At 34.2% G+C, this 18,232-nt stretch overlaps 1 protein-coding gene across 2 annotated transcripts; it reads left to right on the top strand.

The window, feature by feature from the left end:
• Positions 1-657: 657 nt before the first annotated feature.
• LOC125874521 (uncharacterized) lies at positions 658-5,730 on the top strand. 2 transcript variants are annotated; one of them, XM_049555425.1, is made up of 8 exons: positions 658-980; positions 1,193-1,919; positions 2,166-2,445; positions 4,213-4,320; positions 4,397-4,675; positions 4,767-4,910; positions 5,139-5,420; positions 5,530-5,729. In XM_049555425.1, the coding sequence occupies exons 1-7, from the start codon at positions 728-730 to the stop codon at positions 5,313-5,315; spliced, it is 1,968 nt and encodes a 655-aa protein (XP_049411382.1). In that variant the 5' UTR covers positions 658-727; the 3' UTR covers positions 5,316-5,420; positions 5,530-5,729. The 2 variants fall into 2 exon arrangements, with proteins under 2 accessions (XP_049411382.1, XP_049411383.1); XM_049555426.1 differs by having other exon boundaries at positions 1,168-1,919; positions 5,139-5,730.
• Positions 5,731-18,232: the final 12,502 nt, after the last annotated feature.

Raw genomic sequence — 18,232 nt, 5'->3', positions numbered from 1 at the left:
GGTCCCCAACATCTAATTTTATTTAAAAAGATAAAGAAAAAAAAAACCAGGACTAATCGGTTCAAGTGGGTCGGAGTCGGACCAAACCGTACAGGGACAGTCAGACGGTCTGCGGTCCCGTGTCATTCGGTGTCCCGAATATCCCTTATCCTCCCCATTGCATGGGTACCCTGGGACTGGGTTATCCCGTAGGGCCAGACCGTCTCACCCTTAGTATTTCTTAAGAGGAAATTTTACTTTTGTGAAAAGTTTGCCTATTCCTTTCACTGATTTCAAAAGGACGGGAAGGGGAGCAGACCATGTAAACCTTTTTCATCACTAAAAAATAAGTGTTAGCTTCTCTTCTCCAATTCGAAAGACTATTCTTTTGAGTAGAAAATTTAAACCACAAATGGAAAGAAAGAAAGAAAACAAAAAATGAGGGAGAAATGTTTTTTTCACTGTGTGGACCCCAGTTGTTTGTAACAGCTACCTTATAATTGTCAAAGTTGGTAAGATATCTTTGTTTTCCTTATGGTGCCGTTAGCTTGAGTTTTACAGCAGACAAAGAAAAAAGAAAAAAGAAAAAAGCAGAAAGTCATAACTCTCTTTGTATAACATAATAATAATAATAATAATAATAATAACATGCAAAATCCAACTCAGAATTGCCACTTTTGACCCTCTTTCACTCCATTCTCATGAACCCACCTCTTTTCCACTAGTAGACTTTTTTTCTTCTTCTGCTATGGCTTCTGTTTCTGAAATTAAACAAGTACTTGAATTCTTGAAGAATAATGGCTTCTCAGAATCTGAATCAGCTCTTATGGAAGATATTATGGAGAAATCTGAATTGGCTTCTTTGGATTATGAAACATTCTTATTCCCTGTCATTCCTCCACTTCCTCCTCTTAACCTCATTTCTAATAAGAACTCTGTTTCTTCTTCTGACGAAGAATTTGTTAGCTTGCCTTCTTCTGCTACCGATTTCTGCTCCTCTGGTAACTCTTTACCCAATTTAGAGTTTATTACTACAATTGATGTATTTGTTCCTTATTTTCTACTAGTTATTGCTCTTGCCTAAGGATTTTAAGATTTTGCTGCTACTCAATTCAACAACTGATCATATTGTGTTATGCTTCCCTTTTGTTTTTGTTTGTTGTGCATATTTTTTTTCTTTTTTTTTAGGTTTATTGTGTTGTCTCTGGTGCAGAATTTACAAATCCATATGGAATTCATACTACGGCTGCTCCCACTTCTCAATCATCATCTGATAGATTATCTCAATTTGGAACTGCAAGAGATTATCATGATTTTGATATGCAAAATGACCTCTTCTGGTATCGGGAGAAAGATGAAGATTTTCCCATGCCACCTTACTTTGGGAACTCAGATGGTGTGGGGGATCCTAGTGAGGACAAGTTTGTTATGTCCGAGAGACACAGTGCCGCCAATTGGGAGTGTAAATCACCTATAGATGAAGGGTTGAAAGATTATTATTATCATTTGGATAAACAAAAGCATCTTGAAGGGAAAGGTCAATTTAGCTGTTCATCCCCACTTTGTGCTTGCTGCAAGGGGCCAAAAGGGATTTATGGTGAAGATATCGATATCAACTTAACGGGGACTAACTATTTTCAGTATGAACCAACTGGAGAGACGAAAACTAACTATTTCATTGAAACAAGTTGCAATACTGACTGGGTTGGAGATATCAAAGGTACCCGTGACCTTCAACCTAAGGCTATTGAGAAAGATTACCACTCATATGTGCATAGAGACTATGAACCAAAAGATGATAGACTGGAAGCTTTGGAAGGCAATGAACCCGATGAGGCAGCAGATGATGAGGGAGGTGCTACTTCAGATGAGCTTTTGATGTTTGAAGGAGAAAATGAGTTTGAAGTATTTAATCTGAGAATTATACACAGGAAAAACAGGTTTGTTTTCATATCAATACCTCCAAAGCTCAAGTCCAATATCGATGAGTGAGTGAAAACAAAATATGCGTATTTATATGGATTGAGCAATGTTTGATTATTCGACTTGCATATCAAATCAACATCTCATTCCATCATTTCCGCTGGGCACTAAAGTTGTTCTAACATTTAATGGAAATATTGAGCTTGTTTCTTGCCTGTTCATTTGTAGAAAACAGATGTACTCATTTGTTATGCCATCCACAGGACTGGGTTTGAGGAGAGTAAGGACCTGCCTATTGTTCTAAATAGTATTATCGCCGGTAGATACTATGTAACAGAATACCTTGGTTCAGCTGCATTCAGCAAAGTCATTCAGGCTCATGATATGCACACTGGGGTAGACGTTTGCTTGAAGATAATAAAGAATGACAAGGACTTCTTTGATCAGAGTTTGGATGAGATTAAGCTTCTCAAGTTTGTGAACAAGAATGATCCTTGTGACGAGCACCATATACTGCGCTTATATGATTACTTCTACCATCAGGTATGCTTGAGAAAACGCATGTTCTTCCGAGTCCTTTGATTTGAATCAAGGCTTATAAAGAACTAAAAGTTAATCATCCAACCTCTAAATGAACAAGACAAGAAGCATTCAGAAGTTACCATTTTTCTTCTTTTTGATATAAGGGAGATGTGCATAGAAAGGACAACTATAAAGTTATCAACCAATCTAAACATCAAGTAAAGATTTTGGTGGAAGATTTACGAGCATAGTTGTCTTGAGAGAGCTCTTGCCATCATGGAATTTATGTTGTTAGTACTAATAGCCATCTCAAAATTTCAACTCAAACTCACTGGCTATGAAATGATAGTTAATGATTGTCCTTATTCTTTTAAAGTAAGTATAATGTCTGTTTGGTGTTTAGCTTGGACCTCCTCGGGTACTTGCTGGTATGTAAAGTATCCTCTGGAACTCAATCCATGTAATCTTCTCATGCTATCCTCTTAAGGTCAAAAGTGTTAATTAAAGTGTTAATTACTGGAGATTGAAAGTTTAATGTGATTAAAGATATTATCAATCTCTGTGTGTGTGTGTGTGTTATAAGGCTAAAACTGCAAACACTGGTAGGATATAAACACTGAACTTTGATTTAATCAAGATTGGATATATGATGGCTGAATTTGCAAGCTATAAACTTAGCAAGGGCATTGGTCCCGTTCCCACAATACATGGGAGAAGACTTGAAGATCAAACATTGTACTTGGTTGAGCCCTGATCCTGGTACGGGGTACCACTATGGTTCAATCAAGAATAATATAACTCCAAACACAATAAGTTCCAAATTTTAGTGGGACTTAGAAATTATTTGATATTTTTTGAATTGAAATGATAAGTTCCTGCGTTAACTAGAAAACTGTTACATTAGTTACACCACAACTGGTCTGTTCTTCTACACTTCTCCAGAGATTATGTCTCACTTTATTACCTTCATTCATCAATTAACTATGCCTCAACCCCAAGCCAGTTACATGAATATTGAATCCTCTATATGCTTCCCTCTCTTTTTAGGTCGTGTTCATTCTGATACTAACTGATTTGACTTTTATGATGAACTAGGTGTTCTCTTATATCATACTTATCCTTAACTAGTTTGATCTGAACTAGTTAAGTCTGTATCGTGCTTATGAATCCTCTGCTTCCACTAATAAATGTACATTGGTCCAAAGATCTTAGGTCTTTTAGAATCAACTTCCCTTCATGTGATTTTAGGCTGATCTCGTTTATTTTATCATCTTCAATCATCATATTTTCACACCTTCGTCCATTGCAACATCTGAAGGTCTACGTGGTCATGGGCTATGGCCAGACCACTTCACACAACCTTCTTTCTTTTTATCCCTTAAGTGTGTTATTAAACTCTCCATTAGAAATGGATCATTTCTAGGCTTGTTCAATTATGCATGACCCCATATCCATCTCTAACATTCACATTTTCTACTGCAGTCATCTTTTGTGGGTATGTTGGGACTTAGAATCGTAACGTCTCAGTCATATAGCATTGTTCTTTTATTTATAACTTTAGGACAAAAATGTTGAAACACCATAGATAGTTTGCAATACCAGTTTCTTTAATCACATCTAGCTTATACATCATTCGTATCTTATCAATTATTACTTAATCTCTTGTAGTGTTTTTGGTTTTGAAACTTCTGTTGTTGCTCAAGTCTGGTATATAAAAGATATTGATTGGAATTTGATGCTCCATATCTATTAACTGTACTCTTTTTTTTTTGTTTTTATAACATGCAGGAACACCTCTTTATCGTTTGTGAACTTCTCCGTGCAAATTTATATGAATTTCAGAAATACAACCGAGAATCTGATCTAGAGCATTATTTTACAATGAGCAGGCTGCAGGTCTGTTTGTTCTAGTAAATTAAAATTGGCAGCAAAACCAAAAATATAATTGTGTTGGTTATTTGTTCCTTAACAGACCATAACTCGACAGTGCTTGGAGGCACTAGTGTTTTTGCATAATTTGGGGATCATCCACTGTGATCTGAAGCCTGAAAATATTCTCATCAAAAGTTATCGAAGATGTGAGATAAAAGTTATTGATCTTGGAAGCAGTTGCTTTCAGTCAGACAGCTTGTCCTTATATGTACAGTCTCGTTCCTATAGAGCTCCTGAAGTCATCTTAGGCCTCCCTTATGAAGCGAAAATTGATCTTTGGTCTCTTGGCTGCATCTTGGGAGAACTGTGCTCTGGAGAGGTATGCTCCTACTTTTCCTTGAGAGGATTCATTGACATATGTTTTGCAGGAACTATACGCAAACACTCTAAACATTTCTATTGTTTGGTAGGTGCTTTTTCCAAATGAAGCAGTTGTTATGTTGCTTGCACGTGTGATCGGAATGCTTGGTCCTGTAGACATGGACATGTTAGAAAGGGGACAAGAGACACAAAAATATTTCACAAAGGATTATGACCTTTATCATATAAATGAGGTTTGCCTCTTAGTTCATCCTTTTAATTCTTTCAAGAATCTATTATTAACAAATTTAGCAATTGTTGTGCTGGTATTCACGTGGATGTTTAGTCTTTCCATGCTTTCATCTCTTATTCTCTTTGCTCCATTTTCTTTCTCTGAATTTAGCAACTTAATATATATATGAATAAAATATAGAATAATACAATTGTCCAACGTCTGATTTATGTTTGGAATTCTGTATTAGGATACTAGTCTACTGGAATACATCATCCCCGAGGAAATGTCATTGGAGCATCAGCTGTCAGTTTCTGATCCATTGTTCCTTGATTTTGTAAGAAAGTTGCTTGAGATAAATCCTCAAAAACGCTTTACGGCCAAAGAGGCCCTAGATCATCCTTGGCTTTCCCATTGGTATGAGTAGAATCCAAGTTTACTTGTTTTTGGTAATGTTTGTTCACTATTCATGGTATATCACCAGCTCGAAGCTGTGGTTCTCGGAGAACAAAGGTTTCCTGACGGAGCAAAGGTTCGTTCTTTGTGTTGTGGATATTGATTCAATGAGTACATATTTGTCAATTTCTCTGTTGCATATACCAATTGCTGATTTAATTTTCATTACTGATGCTTTCTTGTAGATATTATAGGGAAAAACTGTTTTGTTTTGCCTTTGGAGGATAAGCCAGTTTAGTCTCCCAATGCAGTTTTGAGTTTTGTGAGATATGAATGTACTCTTCATGTGTATTCATAATTTTTGTGTTTTTTTTTTGGGTAAATAATGAAAAGAATTCTATTGGTTATATTTGTTGATAAAAACTGCTTCTATGTGATTGATGTCTTTAAAGGCATAATACCATGTTATTATATATAAGAAATGTATAGTATATATATATATATATATATATTTATAGTTATAGCCTATAGGGTCAATTCAAACATGTTGGCTTTCATAGATTGTCAAATCATAGGCGTGTAAAATTACAAGTTTTTTCAAGGGACCAAACTATTAATTCAAAATAAATGATATATTTACAACTTCATTTAATTTCAATTTGCAGCAAACTTTTTGTCATTTGCCTCTCTCCCCTCTCTTTGGAATCTCGCTTGCCACTCTCCATTCTCTCCCTCACTTCTCTCACTTTATACAAACATAAATGTATAAATTGTGTTTTTGTTTGTATAAAGCGAGAGAGATTGTATATACAAATATAAATACATATATCTCTGTCATATACACCTATAATTATACAAATACAAATATTTTCCTGCCCAGTTCTCTTTTGCATTTCTCTCTCTCGCTTTCTACAAATACAATGTATAATTTTTGTTTGTATAAAGCGAGAGAGAGAATTGATACACAAATACAAATGTTTTAACTCGATTCAATTGTATATTAACTCAATTCAATCGTATATGAATTTCAATTTTATATAGATATACAAACAAAATTATTGATACATATACATAGTAGTTATATATTTATATATACAATTATCTAACTGATATACATATACAATTCACATCTCTCCACTATATGCCCTCTCTCGCTCGCCTCTCTCCTAATCTCGTTCGTCACTCCAACCTAACACAAAGAACATATACATATACAAATACAATTTTCATAGACACGGACGTTCGATTTATACAAATCGCCGTGATTTATACAAATCAGATGCTCCATAGCAAACATAATTTGGCTATGGAACACAAATAGTAAAATTGTAGCTATAGAGCGCTAATATGATTTTTATCTTTGTTATTCCTAAAATTTGCTCGTTTTATGCCTTCAAATAGCAGGTCATCTTTGAACTTAGAGAGCTCGTTTGGATTGACTTAAAACAAAGTAGTTTTTAAGTAAAAAAAACAAAGTTAAACTTAAATAATGATTTAAATTCTATAACTTATGTTTTATGCAAAATATTTCTTTTACAAGACTTGTCTTTCCAAATACTTTTAAATTTATTTTTGCTCATATGTATGATCATGTCTAATATCATGTTATGGGTACACTTGGGCCAATAATGACATCATGTGTCGATCACGTCCAAGGTGATGGTGTAACAATCTGGTCCGTCATTATTCAAAGACATCTCATGCGGAGTTTCAAAATATTTTAAAATAAGTCGCCCATTTTAAATTAGGATACACAAAAAAAATTCAAATTTAAAATTTGAGTCAAACTGACATCATCCCATCATAGCGGGGTTATTTAACCTATGGAGGTAGGTTATCCATTATAGTAGACTAGAACTCGGGAAATGCGAATTCTTCTATTTGACCTCTCTTCTTTCGATGTAAAAATAGATTAGGGATATTTTAAGAACCCTGAAATGTCGTTGTTGGAGAATAATGGAGAGGAGAAATTTTAGCGTGAAGGGGGTCAACACCCATGAAATTCTGGTCTACATTTGCCAGGAATCAACCTACGGAGCTAGAAGGTTGGGTTCAAAGCTCTTCAACAGTTGTTTGCCACCCAGGTAGGCTAAGGTTTTCTTAATCAAGTAGCTAGACCTATCTTTATTTACATAATATCTTGTAGATTTTTAGGAGACTTCATGCTTAAGCCTTTTGTCATAGAGTCTAGATGGTTGAAATTGTGGTTAGTTGCGATTTAGACAGATGATGGGTTTGCTTAGTGATGTTAGACTTATAGTGTCTATTGGGTGTTATCCTAGGGATGGTAATTGTGGATGATCGTATTTTGATGAGGAAATATTCGAGAAGAAATCCTTCGGATAGGTGATGGTTGTTGTTTTCCAAGTTATGTGATGTGTGCATGTTAACTGCTTTATAGTATTACTTATGCAATGCATGTGGGAAAATGATAAGGGATAAATGTGAAATAACATCATGTTGATGATCTCATGCAACGAACTTGTTTAATTTACTTGTGGCTTCTAGCTAGTGTGATTATTCATTGTGATTCTGCATGTTGCATGTGATTGTTGGTTGGTTCGTGTACTACGCCGGAACAGGTTTACTAACGGTTAGCTCGAGTACCACACATGGTATGAGATATCATATGGTTGGCTCAGATACCACGCCAGTACACTAACAATTAATGATTGGCTCGGATACCATGTTGATACGCTAATAATTTATGTGTGGGTTTCATGAGAAAACCAAATTTACTTCTTTGTACTATGGTTGTTACCTATTGGTCTATGAGTGTTTGAGAATGTGTTTAAATGTTGGAATGATTCTTGTATAGACCAGAATTGTATGTTAAACACTGTAGATGATGATTCAGGATCTTTGGTGGTTTGAGTTACTGGAAGTGTGTGATGAATTAGGTATGACTGGTTGAGATGCATGTGATCACGTGGGACATGTTTCATGTGAATGTTGAGTCTAGGTGAGGGCTGGGAGTCCGAGCCATCTTATAATTGGGATTAAAATTGTATATATGTGCTTTTCTAAATTGTGATTACTTATTTATATTCTGTATAATTGGAGCATTGTTAGGGCCAAGGTATTGGCATGGGAGCTTGAGGGAGAGTATTATACCGGTTGATATATATAGTAAGTAGAGGCTTCGTATTTGGGAAATCCTTACATGATAGAAGATTTATGTTATGCTCTTGTATGAGGGTGGAATGACCTAGGTGGTGGAGTGAGCAGTAGAAGAAGGAGGGGTGACTTGTGAATAGAGCATTTGACTTCCAAGGTAAGGCTACTTGTAGCAGGAATGGTGACTAAGTGGATCGAGGTCTTAATTTTATTTCAACATTTCATATTTTCCTGATTATTTTATGATATTACACTACTAAAAAACTTCCAAAAAGAGACGGATAAAAGCGACGCAGTCCGCCGCTTTTTTGGCCAAAAGCGACGAAAACGCGACGCAATCACTTCCGTCGCTTTTTGGCTCGACCCCTTTCCAAAAGCGACGGACTGCATCACTGTTTGACTTTATTTTTTTTGAATTTTTTTAACAAAAGCGACGGACTCCGTCGCTCAATTTTCATTTTCATTTTTTTTTTAATTTGCAAAAGGAGACGCAGTCCATCACTTTTGTGGAAATTTTATTTTTGAAAATCCCAAAAAAACAACGGACAAAAGGACCATGTTCGTCGCTTTTATAGAATTTATTTTTTGGAAAATTCATAAAAGTGACGGACAGAACCATGCTGTCCGTCGCAATTCTGGGTTTTAAAAAAAGTTAAAACCCAGAAAAGCGATGGACAAAACCACGTTGTTCGTCGCTTTTTTGCAATTATTTTGACAGCATCTGCCCACCTGCAAATTCAATTCAATTCAATTATATACTATTCAGTCCAATCAAACACACACAATTATAAACAATCTACACAAAACATAAAACAAGAAACTTAAAATAACATTCAAAAGTATTTAAATCAAAATTTAAAGACTTATAAAGTCTTTCAAAATTTGTTTCAAAATTTTAAAAAATTCATAAATGTCCAAAGATCTAAACTAGGGAGTGGGTTCTACATAATCATCTTCATCATCAGTAGTGTCGTCATCGGTTTTCTCAGGAGCCGAAGTAGTAGGTCGATGAGCAAGGTTCATCACTTGTGCTTTGATTTACTGAATGGTCATGCTCATGCTTTGTTGTTCAGCTACTCTTCTCCGCTCCGACTCTTTTCGTGCCGATGTAAGTTGTGCTATTTGAGCCAACATAGTAGTAATCTGTACACCGTCAAGTGCCTCGACTTGACGTGATAATCAAATACCTTCTAAGCCTGACTGGAGTCGTCTACATCGTTTCGAGATCCTAGACCATAGCATCTACCCTTGTGTGTCCCCCCTACCACTTTTTCTTTCCAAATCTGGGTGGACAGTTCAGGTGTCAATTGGACCGAACTATCTAGATTCTCAGCGACGTACTGATGAAAGTCATTCTGCATATTAAATATAAAAATTGACATCAATATATATACATATCATAAATATATTCACTATTAATATATATTATTCATATTAAATAACTTACAAAAGTTCGTTCGGCTCTTTCCTCCACCCACACATGCGGATCCGACTCATTTTCTTTCTTCCTGACATGAGTCTTCTTGAAAACCTCCGGTTCAATGGGAGTGCGTCCCAGTTCTTTTTCCTATAAATAAAAATGGAAATTTATAACGATATATATGAATCAACTAATTATTTATTTAAAAGTTTGAATTAGAATTTACCATCTCTCTTGCAATTGTTCCAACGGAGTTTGCACCTCCGGTGTGCAACGAGCCACCATTAAGACTTCCTCTAGCCTTTTTTGGCTTGGCCTAATATTGCCTTAAACTTGTTTGTGTTCCAATACAGACCTAGTTCATCAAAAACATAAGGCAACATATAATTCGGATGTTCAGCACTATCCCGAACTTTCTTTAGCCAGGCAGACAGTATGGCGGATGCCTTCCTCTCAAATGTTGTCGTAATGACATGATTGTGTCTCGGCTCCCAAGTACACATAGTCTGAATAAAAAAATGAATAACGTTAATTAGATCGATAGTAAAAAAAAAGTAAAGTATACAAAACTTAACTAAAAAATATATACCTTAAAGTTATTAAACATCGTCTGGCGTATACTGTTTAGGATCTCGCTCCAAGAGTGATAAGCCTGTGTATAGAGTCTTCTAGCACAGTCTTTTAAAGCTCGGGCAGCATCTTTTGTCGGATGCCACCTACAAAACACATAATAAATATGTTAGTTCATGAATAATAAATTAAAGTATAAGAAATAAATAAAATAAACTAACAAATAGGTAACAAAACAAACTTACGATGATTCATCCGGCTCAATCATGACTCTACCAAGTTTGTCCTTCTGGCCAAGAACTAGAGGAGGCATCTCATCATTTGGAATAGCACTAGATGTAGCTGTAGTTGAGGGTGATACATCAGGATGCACATAATGTTGAGTCAATGAAGGCGTACTGGCCATAGCATCTGACTGCTTGCTACTAGAATCTCTAATCCTCATGGCAGATAACTGAAGAGATGTACCTGTGGGAGATGGAGTACCTGCCGATAAGGGTCGTGTTCGATGAATAGCTTGTAAAGGTAGGTCCTCGTAACGTAGTGAAGGCAATGCCTGTGAAGTAGAGGAAGCACCGACTGGTCGATGGTAATTAGGATAATATTGTTGAGGATCCGTCGTACCAAATGGACCAGCAAGTATATGAGTATCATGGTTGATGCACTCTGGCGCAGAAGAAATAGATCCTACAATATCCTCAGGATTTATGGGTCTCCTAGACTTCTTCTTTTTATCCTGTTTAGTTTGTCTAACTCCAAGATGCTCACGATGTCTATCACCGTCACCGCCTGATGACATCTGTATGCAAATTTACATGTATAATATATATAAAAATTATAAATTCAATAAAATTAACAAAATACACTAACTTACATATATATACTAGCTAGCTTTCATTCTACACTATTCTTCCTCGCTTGTTTCAATTCCATCATTCTCCCATTCTTCCTCCTCAGTTGTTTCATTTACATTATCGTCCCATTCTTCATCATCAAATGATTCATTTTCCTCATTCTCGGATATTTCTTCCTCAACATTCAGTATCTCATCATCAGATACTTCTTCTAATATGTGTTAAGGATGTTGTAGTGTGATTTCCAATTCAACATCAACTTGTTGTTGAACAATTGCAACATCATTTTGATACGCCACATCTAAGACATTGTCAATTTCAATTCTTCCCACAGGCCTACTTTTTATAACAACCCACCAATCAACTTTGTCTCTACGCAATGAATATGGAGCGTAATACACTTGTTTAGCATTTTGTGCAATGATAAAAGGATCATAACTTCTGTATTTCCTGGTGTGCTTAACTTCAATTATATTATGTTGATGGTCCACCTTTGTGCCTCTATGTGATGGGTCAAACCACTCACACCGAAACAATACAATCTTCTTCTTAGGCCAACCTGAATACCTCACTTCAATAATCTCATGAATGACACCATAATATTCAATAGTTTGGCTAGTACCATCAGCATCACCTTGTATGTAGACACCACTATTATTTTTTTTCTTGTTCCTAGAAACTTCTTCAATTTGAAACTTAAACCCATTGACACAATACTTATTCATTGTCAGTACTTGAGATTTCGGTTCAAGTGCTACTTCTTTCACTAATTGCAAATGTTGGACACTTGAATATTCATCGTAAACCTACGTGATTGTTATTTCAAGTAATATAATTTAGTATAACATGAATATATCATTAAATACTTAGTGATTGCACACTTACATAGTTGTATAGCCATTTGGAAAATTCTGTATAAATGGCTTCATTACCCCATGTGTTTACGAACAAGCTGATCATTTTACATTCAAGTATTTCGTTAGTTAATGAACATTTATTAGTATGTAATTTGATAACATATTTTTAACACTTATTTGAGATATGGTTGAATCTCTGGACAATTAAACAAAATATGTGTCACAGCTGATTGCATTTTCATATCAGTGAAGCCTCGCTTTCCATGCTTTTTAAATCCTTGATCATTTTGATTAAAAATTGATATCGGTGTAAATAAAGGATCAATATCGCCTTCATCATTGCGATTGGGCATGTTTCTCCTACATGACACATCATCACCAAAGTAATAAGAATAAAAATCACCAGTTTCTCTCCCAATATGACCTTGAACAAATGATCGTTCGATCTTTTCCCCTTGCTTAATTGTTTGCTTGGATCTACCATTTTTTCTGCATGTATATATGTATATATATGTTAATAAAAGACTTGGCGAATATATATAACTTAGTGAATATTTCAAATGGATACATCCATCTTGTTTGAACCGGACCTCCAAGTCGGGCCTCTTGTACAAGGTGAATTGGAAGATGCTCCATCACATCAAAGAAACCACATGAAAATATCTTCTCCAACTTAGTAGTAATAACAACAATATTTTTCTCCATCCTGTCTAAACTACTTTCCAACAACTTTCCAGAACACAAGTCTTTAAAAAAAAGACTTACCTCTGTGATTGGTTTCCATATCCTTTTTGGTAGATGGTTAAAAGCGATAGGAATTAAGGTTTTCATGAACACATGACAATCATGACTTTTTATACCTATCGATTTTCCTTCATTCATATCTGCCCGCTTTTCTAAATTCGAAGCATAGCCCTCCGACATCCTTAAATTTTTAACCCACACGCAAATTTCACGTTTCTTATCCAATGTGAATGAAAAGCTGGCTTTGGGCTTAACTATTCTACCATTAGGTAATTCCTGCAGCCATAACTCTTTTCTCCTACAATATTCCTTTAAGTCCATTCTGGCTTTTGGATTGTCTTTTGTCTTACCCTTAACATCCATCACTATGTTAAACAAATTGTCAAAATAATTTTTTTCAATGTGCATCACATCAAGATTATGTCGTAGTAGATTGTCCTTCCAATATGACAACTCCCAAAATATGCTTTGTTTGGTCCAATTATGTTCAACACCATATCCAGGAAGTCTAGAAGGCGAAGCTTCTGTAATTTTAGGTAATTGAGAAACTCTCTCCCAAATTTGATACCCTGTGAGTAATGGAAGTGGGAGGTCACTTTCAATCTTATTTTTCCTAAATGCATTTTTCATCTTTCTAAACTCATGGTCTATTGGCAAGAACTGGCGATGACAATCAAATCATGTATTTTTTCTGTCATGCTTTAAAGTGAATGCCTTACTAATTTCCATGCAATACGGACATGCTAGCTTTCCAGCTGTCATCCAACCAGACAACATCCCGTATGCAGGAAAATCATTAATAGTCCACATTAAAGAAGCACGCATAGCAAAATTCTGCTTAGTTAATATATCATAAGTCAAAACGCCTTCAAACCACAATTGTTTGAGCTCATCTATCAATGATTGTAGATAGACATCAATCAAACTTTTTGGATTACGGGGACCTGGAATAACACAACTTAGAAAGATGTAGGGACTGGTCATGCACATTTTCGAATGAAGATTATACGGAGTAAGAAATACCGGCCAGCATGAATAAGGCAAAGCTGCATTAGAGAATGGTGTAAAACCATCTGAACACAATCCCAATTTAACATTTCTTGGTTCACTAGCAAAATCAGGATATACATTATCAAAATGTTTCCATGCTTCGTCGTCAGATGGATGAGACAAGACACCTGGCGGCCTTCTATATTCACGATGTCATCTCATATGTAGGGCAAACCTCATCGATGCATACAACCTCTTTAACCTAGGAATAAGAGGTAGAAAATGCATCGCTTGAACTGGGACCATCTTTCCAGCCGAAGTCCTTTTATAACGAGCATGTCCACAAAACTTACAATTTTCTAATTCACTATCAGTCTTGTAAAACAACATGCAGCCATTAGCACAACAATGAATTCTATCATACGTCAATCCTAACTTGGACACCAAACGCTATGCCTGATAGAAGTTCTTTGGTATCTTAAACTCCGAATTAACTAGTTCACCCAAAAGATCAACCATTGAGTCCATAGCCGCATTAGGAACATTCCAATCTGATTTAATATTCATTAATCTAACCGCAACTAACAAGACAGAATGCGGACTCCCTTCACATAGTGGACGACTAGACTCTTCTAATTGATCATAGAAGTGTCTTGCTTCTTCATTAGGAGCTTCATCAAAATATTGTTACGGTTCCATCCCACCTTGAACCCCGAAAGCATCATTGATCATTTCATGAACCCTATCATGTTCAACCCTAATTTGTCCATGTGGTGCAACCATATTATATACATCCACGGGCATCGAATTATAAAACATACCATCAAATCCATCACTTTCTCCATGATCAATCCATACAAAATATCTAGGCTTAAATCCATTACGGTACAAATGAACCATAACTGTATCTGGTTTAAAAAAAATTAAGCACTTACATGCACTACAAGGACATCTAACCAATCCATTATTCTTGAAAAGTCAAGTGTCATTGTATGTTCAATAAAATTTCTAACACCGTCAATAAACTCGAGTTTCAAACCAGCACCAGTTTCATATTACATATTATACATCCACAAACGATGATCTATCTACAAAAATATAGATATTCAATTATATTATAAATAAAATTTAATAATAATTTTACTACATTAATTCATAGTTAATATATATTTATAATAATTACTTAAAATCCCAAATTCAAACTAATAGTAGTCCTAAAACTAGTTTAGTATTGACTTAACCACATTATTTATTTTAACTTATTTAAACAACTTAACAACTTTAACTAGTTTAGTTTTGACTTAATACAACAACTAAATCACATTATTTAATTTAACTTATTTAAACAACTTAACAACTTTATAACTTTAACTTGTTTAGTATTGACTTAATTCCAACAACTAAATCCATCTACTAAATCACATTATTTATTTTAAGTTATTTAAACATAACAACTTTAACTAATTTAGTTTTGACTTAATACAACAACTAAATCCACCAACTAAACCACATTATTTATTTTAACTTATTTAAACAACTTAACAACTTTTTAACTTTAACAACTTAACAACTTTTTAAAGTTAAGTGTCAACACAAGATGGACACAAATCGATCTTGCAAGAAAATCAACTTTTTCATCAATAGGATCAACTAGTGTTGGTACTTATGCTTAACAAATATATTATTTCAAAATTTAAAGCTAAGTGTCAACACTAGATGGACACAAATCGATCTTGCAAGAAAATCAATTTTGTCATCAATAGGATCAACTAGTGTTGGTACTTATGCTAAACAAACACATTATTCCTAAATTAAAGCTAATATCAACACTAGATGGACACAAATCGATTTTGCAAGAAAATCAATTTTGTCATCAATAGGATCAATTAGTGTTGGTACTTATGCTTAACAAACACTCGATGGACACAAAAAAATTATCACAAAATTAAAGCTAAGTATCAATACTAGATCGATGGACACAAACACATTATTGAAAACAATTGTACTTGAACTTTAGAAATTTAGAAGCACCAACCTTATCTCCTACTTTGATGAAAGAAGCAATATAGTCTTGTATCAACTTTTTTAGATGTTAAGCTTNTATATATATATATATATTCAAGTTTTAATAAGTTCAAGTTTTCAATTCAAGTTCATATCTAATTTCTAAACTTAATTAGTTCCAAGTTCAAGTTCTAATTTCAAGTTCAAGTCTAAGTTCAACTTCAAATTATAAGTTCAAGTTCAAGTTCTAATTTCAAGTTCAAATTCTAAATTCAAGTTCTAATTTCAAGTTCAAGTCTAAGTTCAACCCCAAAATATGCGTTGTTTGGTCTAATTAAGTTCAATTAGTTCAAGATCTACAAAGTTAAAACTTAATTAATTAATTAATCAATACTAATTAATTAAGTTCAAATTAAGTTTATATTAATTCCTAATTAAGTTTTCAAGTTATTATAAATTAATTAAGTTTAATATAGTTCTAATTAATTTATATTAAGTTCAAATTAATTAAGGTCATTAAGATTTTCAAGTACTACAAAATTCTAATTAAGTTCAAATAAAATCCAAGTTCTAATAAGAATAAAAATTAAGTTCTAATAAATTAAATTCAACAACATTTCAAGTTCATATTCCTAATTAACTTCAATTTATAGTAAATTCAAGTTATAATTTCAAATTCAAACTAGTCTTAAAATCACAAATTCAATTAGTTATATATAACCTTCAAGTTTTAAGTTCAATTAGTTCAAGTTCTAAATTCAAGTTAATTCATATCTAATTTCTAAACTTAATTATATATAAACTTCTAATCCATGAATTGGTTATATTCAAGTTCAAGTTCATATGAAAGTTCTAAAATTAGTTAAATATAAACTTCAAATCCAAGAATATTAGTTATATACATATATTCAAGTTTTAATAAGTTCAAGTTTTCAATTCAAGTTCATATCTAATTTCTAAACTTAATTAGTTATATATTCAAGCTAACTAGTTCCAAGTTCAAGTTAATTCCTAATTAATTCAAGTTCATATCTCTAATCTATAAAATTAGTCAAATATACACTTCTAATCCAAAAATTAGTTGTATTCAAGGTCATATCTAATTTCTAGAATTTCCAAGTTCAAGAATTTCTAATTAAGTTCAAGAATATAATTCAATTAACCAAAATTTCAACTATCAATGTTAAACTAATCTAACTTCTAACTTCTAACTTCTAAATCCTCAATTCTCTCCCTAACTAACAATAATCAAATGTACAATTAACAATTCAATAACACAATTCAACAAACTAAAACAATATACAAACTAAGAAATCAAATATAATTACTAGAATTCAAAAAAAAAAAATTAAAATTAAACCCTAACCTTCTAACAAGAAGAAGGGGCAGTTGGGGAATTCTTTTGGGCGGGGTGGCAGCTGGGGTTGGCCGGCGACTGGGGGAGGATGATGGCGCCGGCAACGGACGGTGGTGGTGGCGACAATCGGTGGTCCGGTGACGGGGCGAGAAGGGAGAGAAGAGAGAGAAGAGAGAGAAAAGAGAGAAAGAGAATGGGAAATTTGGGGGAAAACCCGTCACTGCTGTAACATAATTAAATGAAAAGCGACGGACATCGTCTCTTTGTCCGTCGATTTTTTAAAAATGTTTGACCTACATTTTGACCAAAAAGCGACGAACTAAACGACACTGTCCGTCGCTTATTTAAGTGTTGACCATATATTATTGACCAAGAAGCGACAGACTTAAAAATGTTGTCCGTCGCTATAATAAAATAATAATTAATAAAATAAAATATATTAAAAGCGACGGACAGCATGGTTAACTTTTTAATTTATATTTAATTATTTTTAATAAAAGCGCCGGACGACGTCGCTATACATATTAAATAAATGATTATTAATTATATATATATTTGGCTCAAAATTCCGCGAAAAAAAGCGACGGACTAAGAGATGTCGTCCGTCACTTTTTGTAAAATAATTTTATAAATAATTATTTTTATTAAAAAGCGACGGACAGCGTGACAAATGACGTCGCTTTTTGGAGCGACGCTATCCGTCGTTTTTTCGCAGTTTTTTAGTAGTGTTATGTGGTGGATTCAGGTCGACCGATGATGCCTATCAGTACATGTTGTTTGTATTAATACTACTCTTTGTATGCCACTTGACATAGTCTGGTTGCAGGATTAGTGATGTTTCTTAGGTGAAGACTAAGATGATCTTCGACAACTTCTACCTCTCTTTGTTATGGTGGGAGTTGTGTCTTGTTAATTTAAATATTGCATATTCTTAGAATCTCTTGTACCTAGGGAGGGATTTATGTATTTTTCCAAGACAGTGTATTTCATCAAGTTTGACAAATGGTTTTCATAACTAAATGAGTTAATATATTG

Source organism: Solanum stenotomum, chromosome 8 (assembly GCF_019186545.1).
Source record: "Solanum stenotomum isolate F172 chromosome 8, ASM1918654v1, whole genome shotgun sequence".
Taxonomy (NCBI): Eukaryota; Viridiplantae; Streptophyta; class Magnoliopsida; order Solanales; family Solanaceae; genus Solanum; species Solanum stenotomum.
This window is presented reverse-complemented; position numbering and strand designations above follow the sequence as displayed.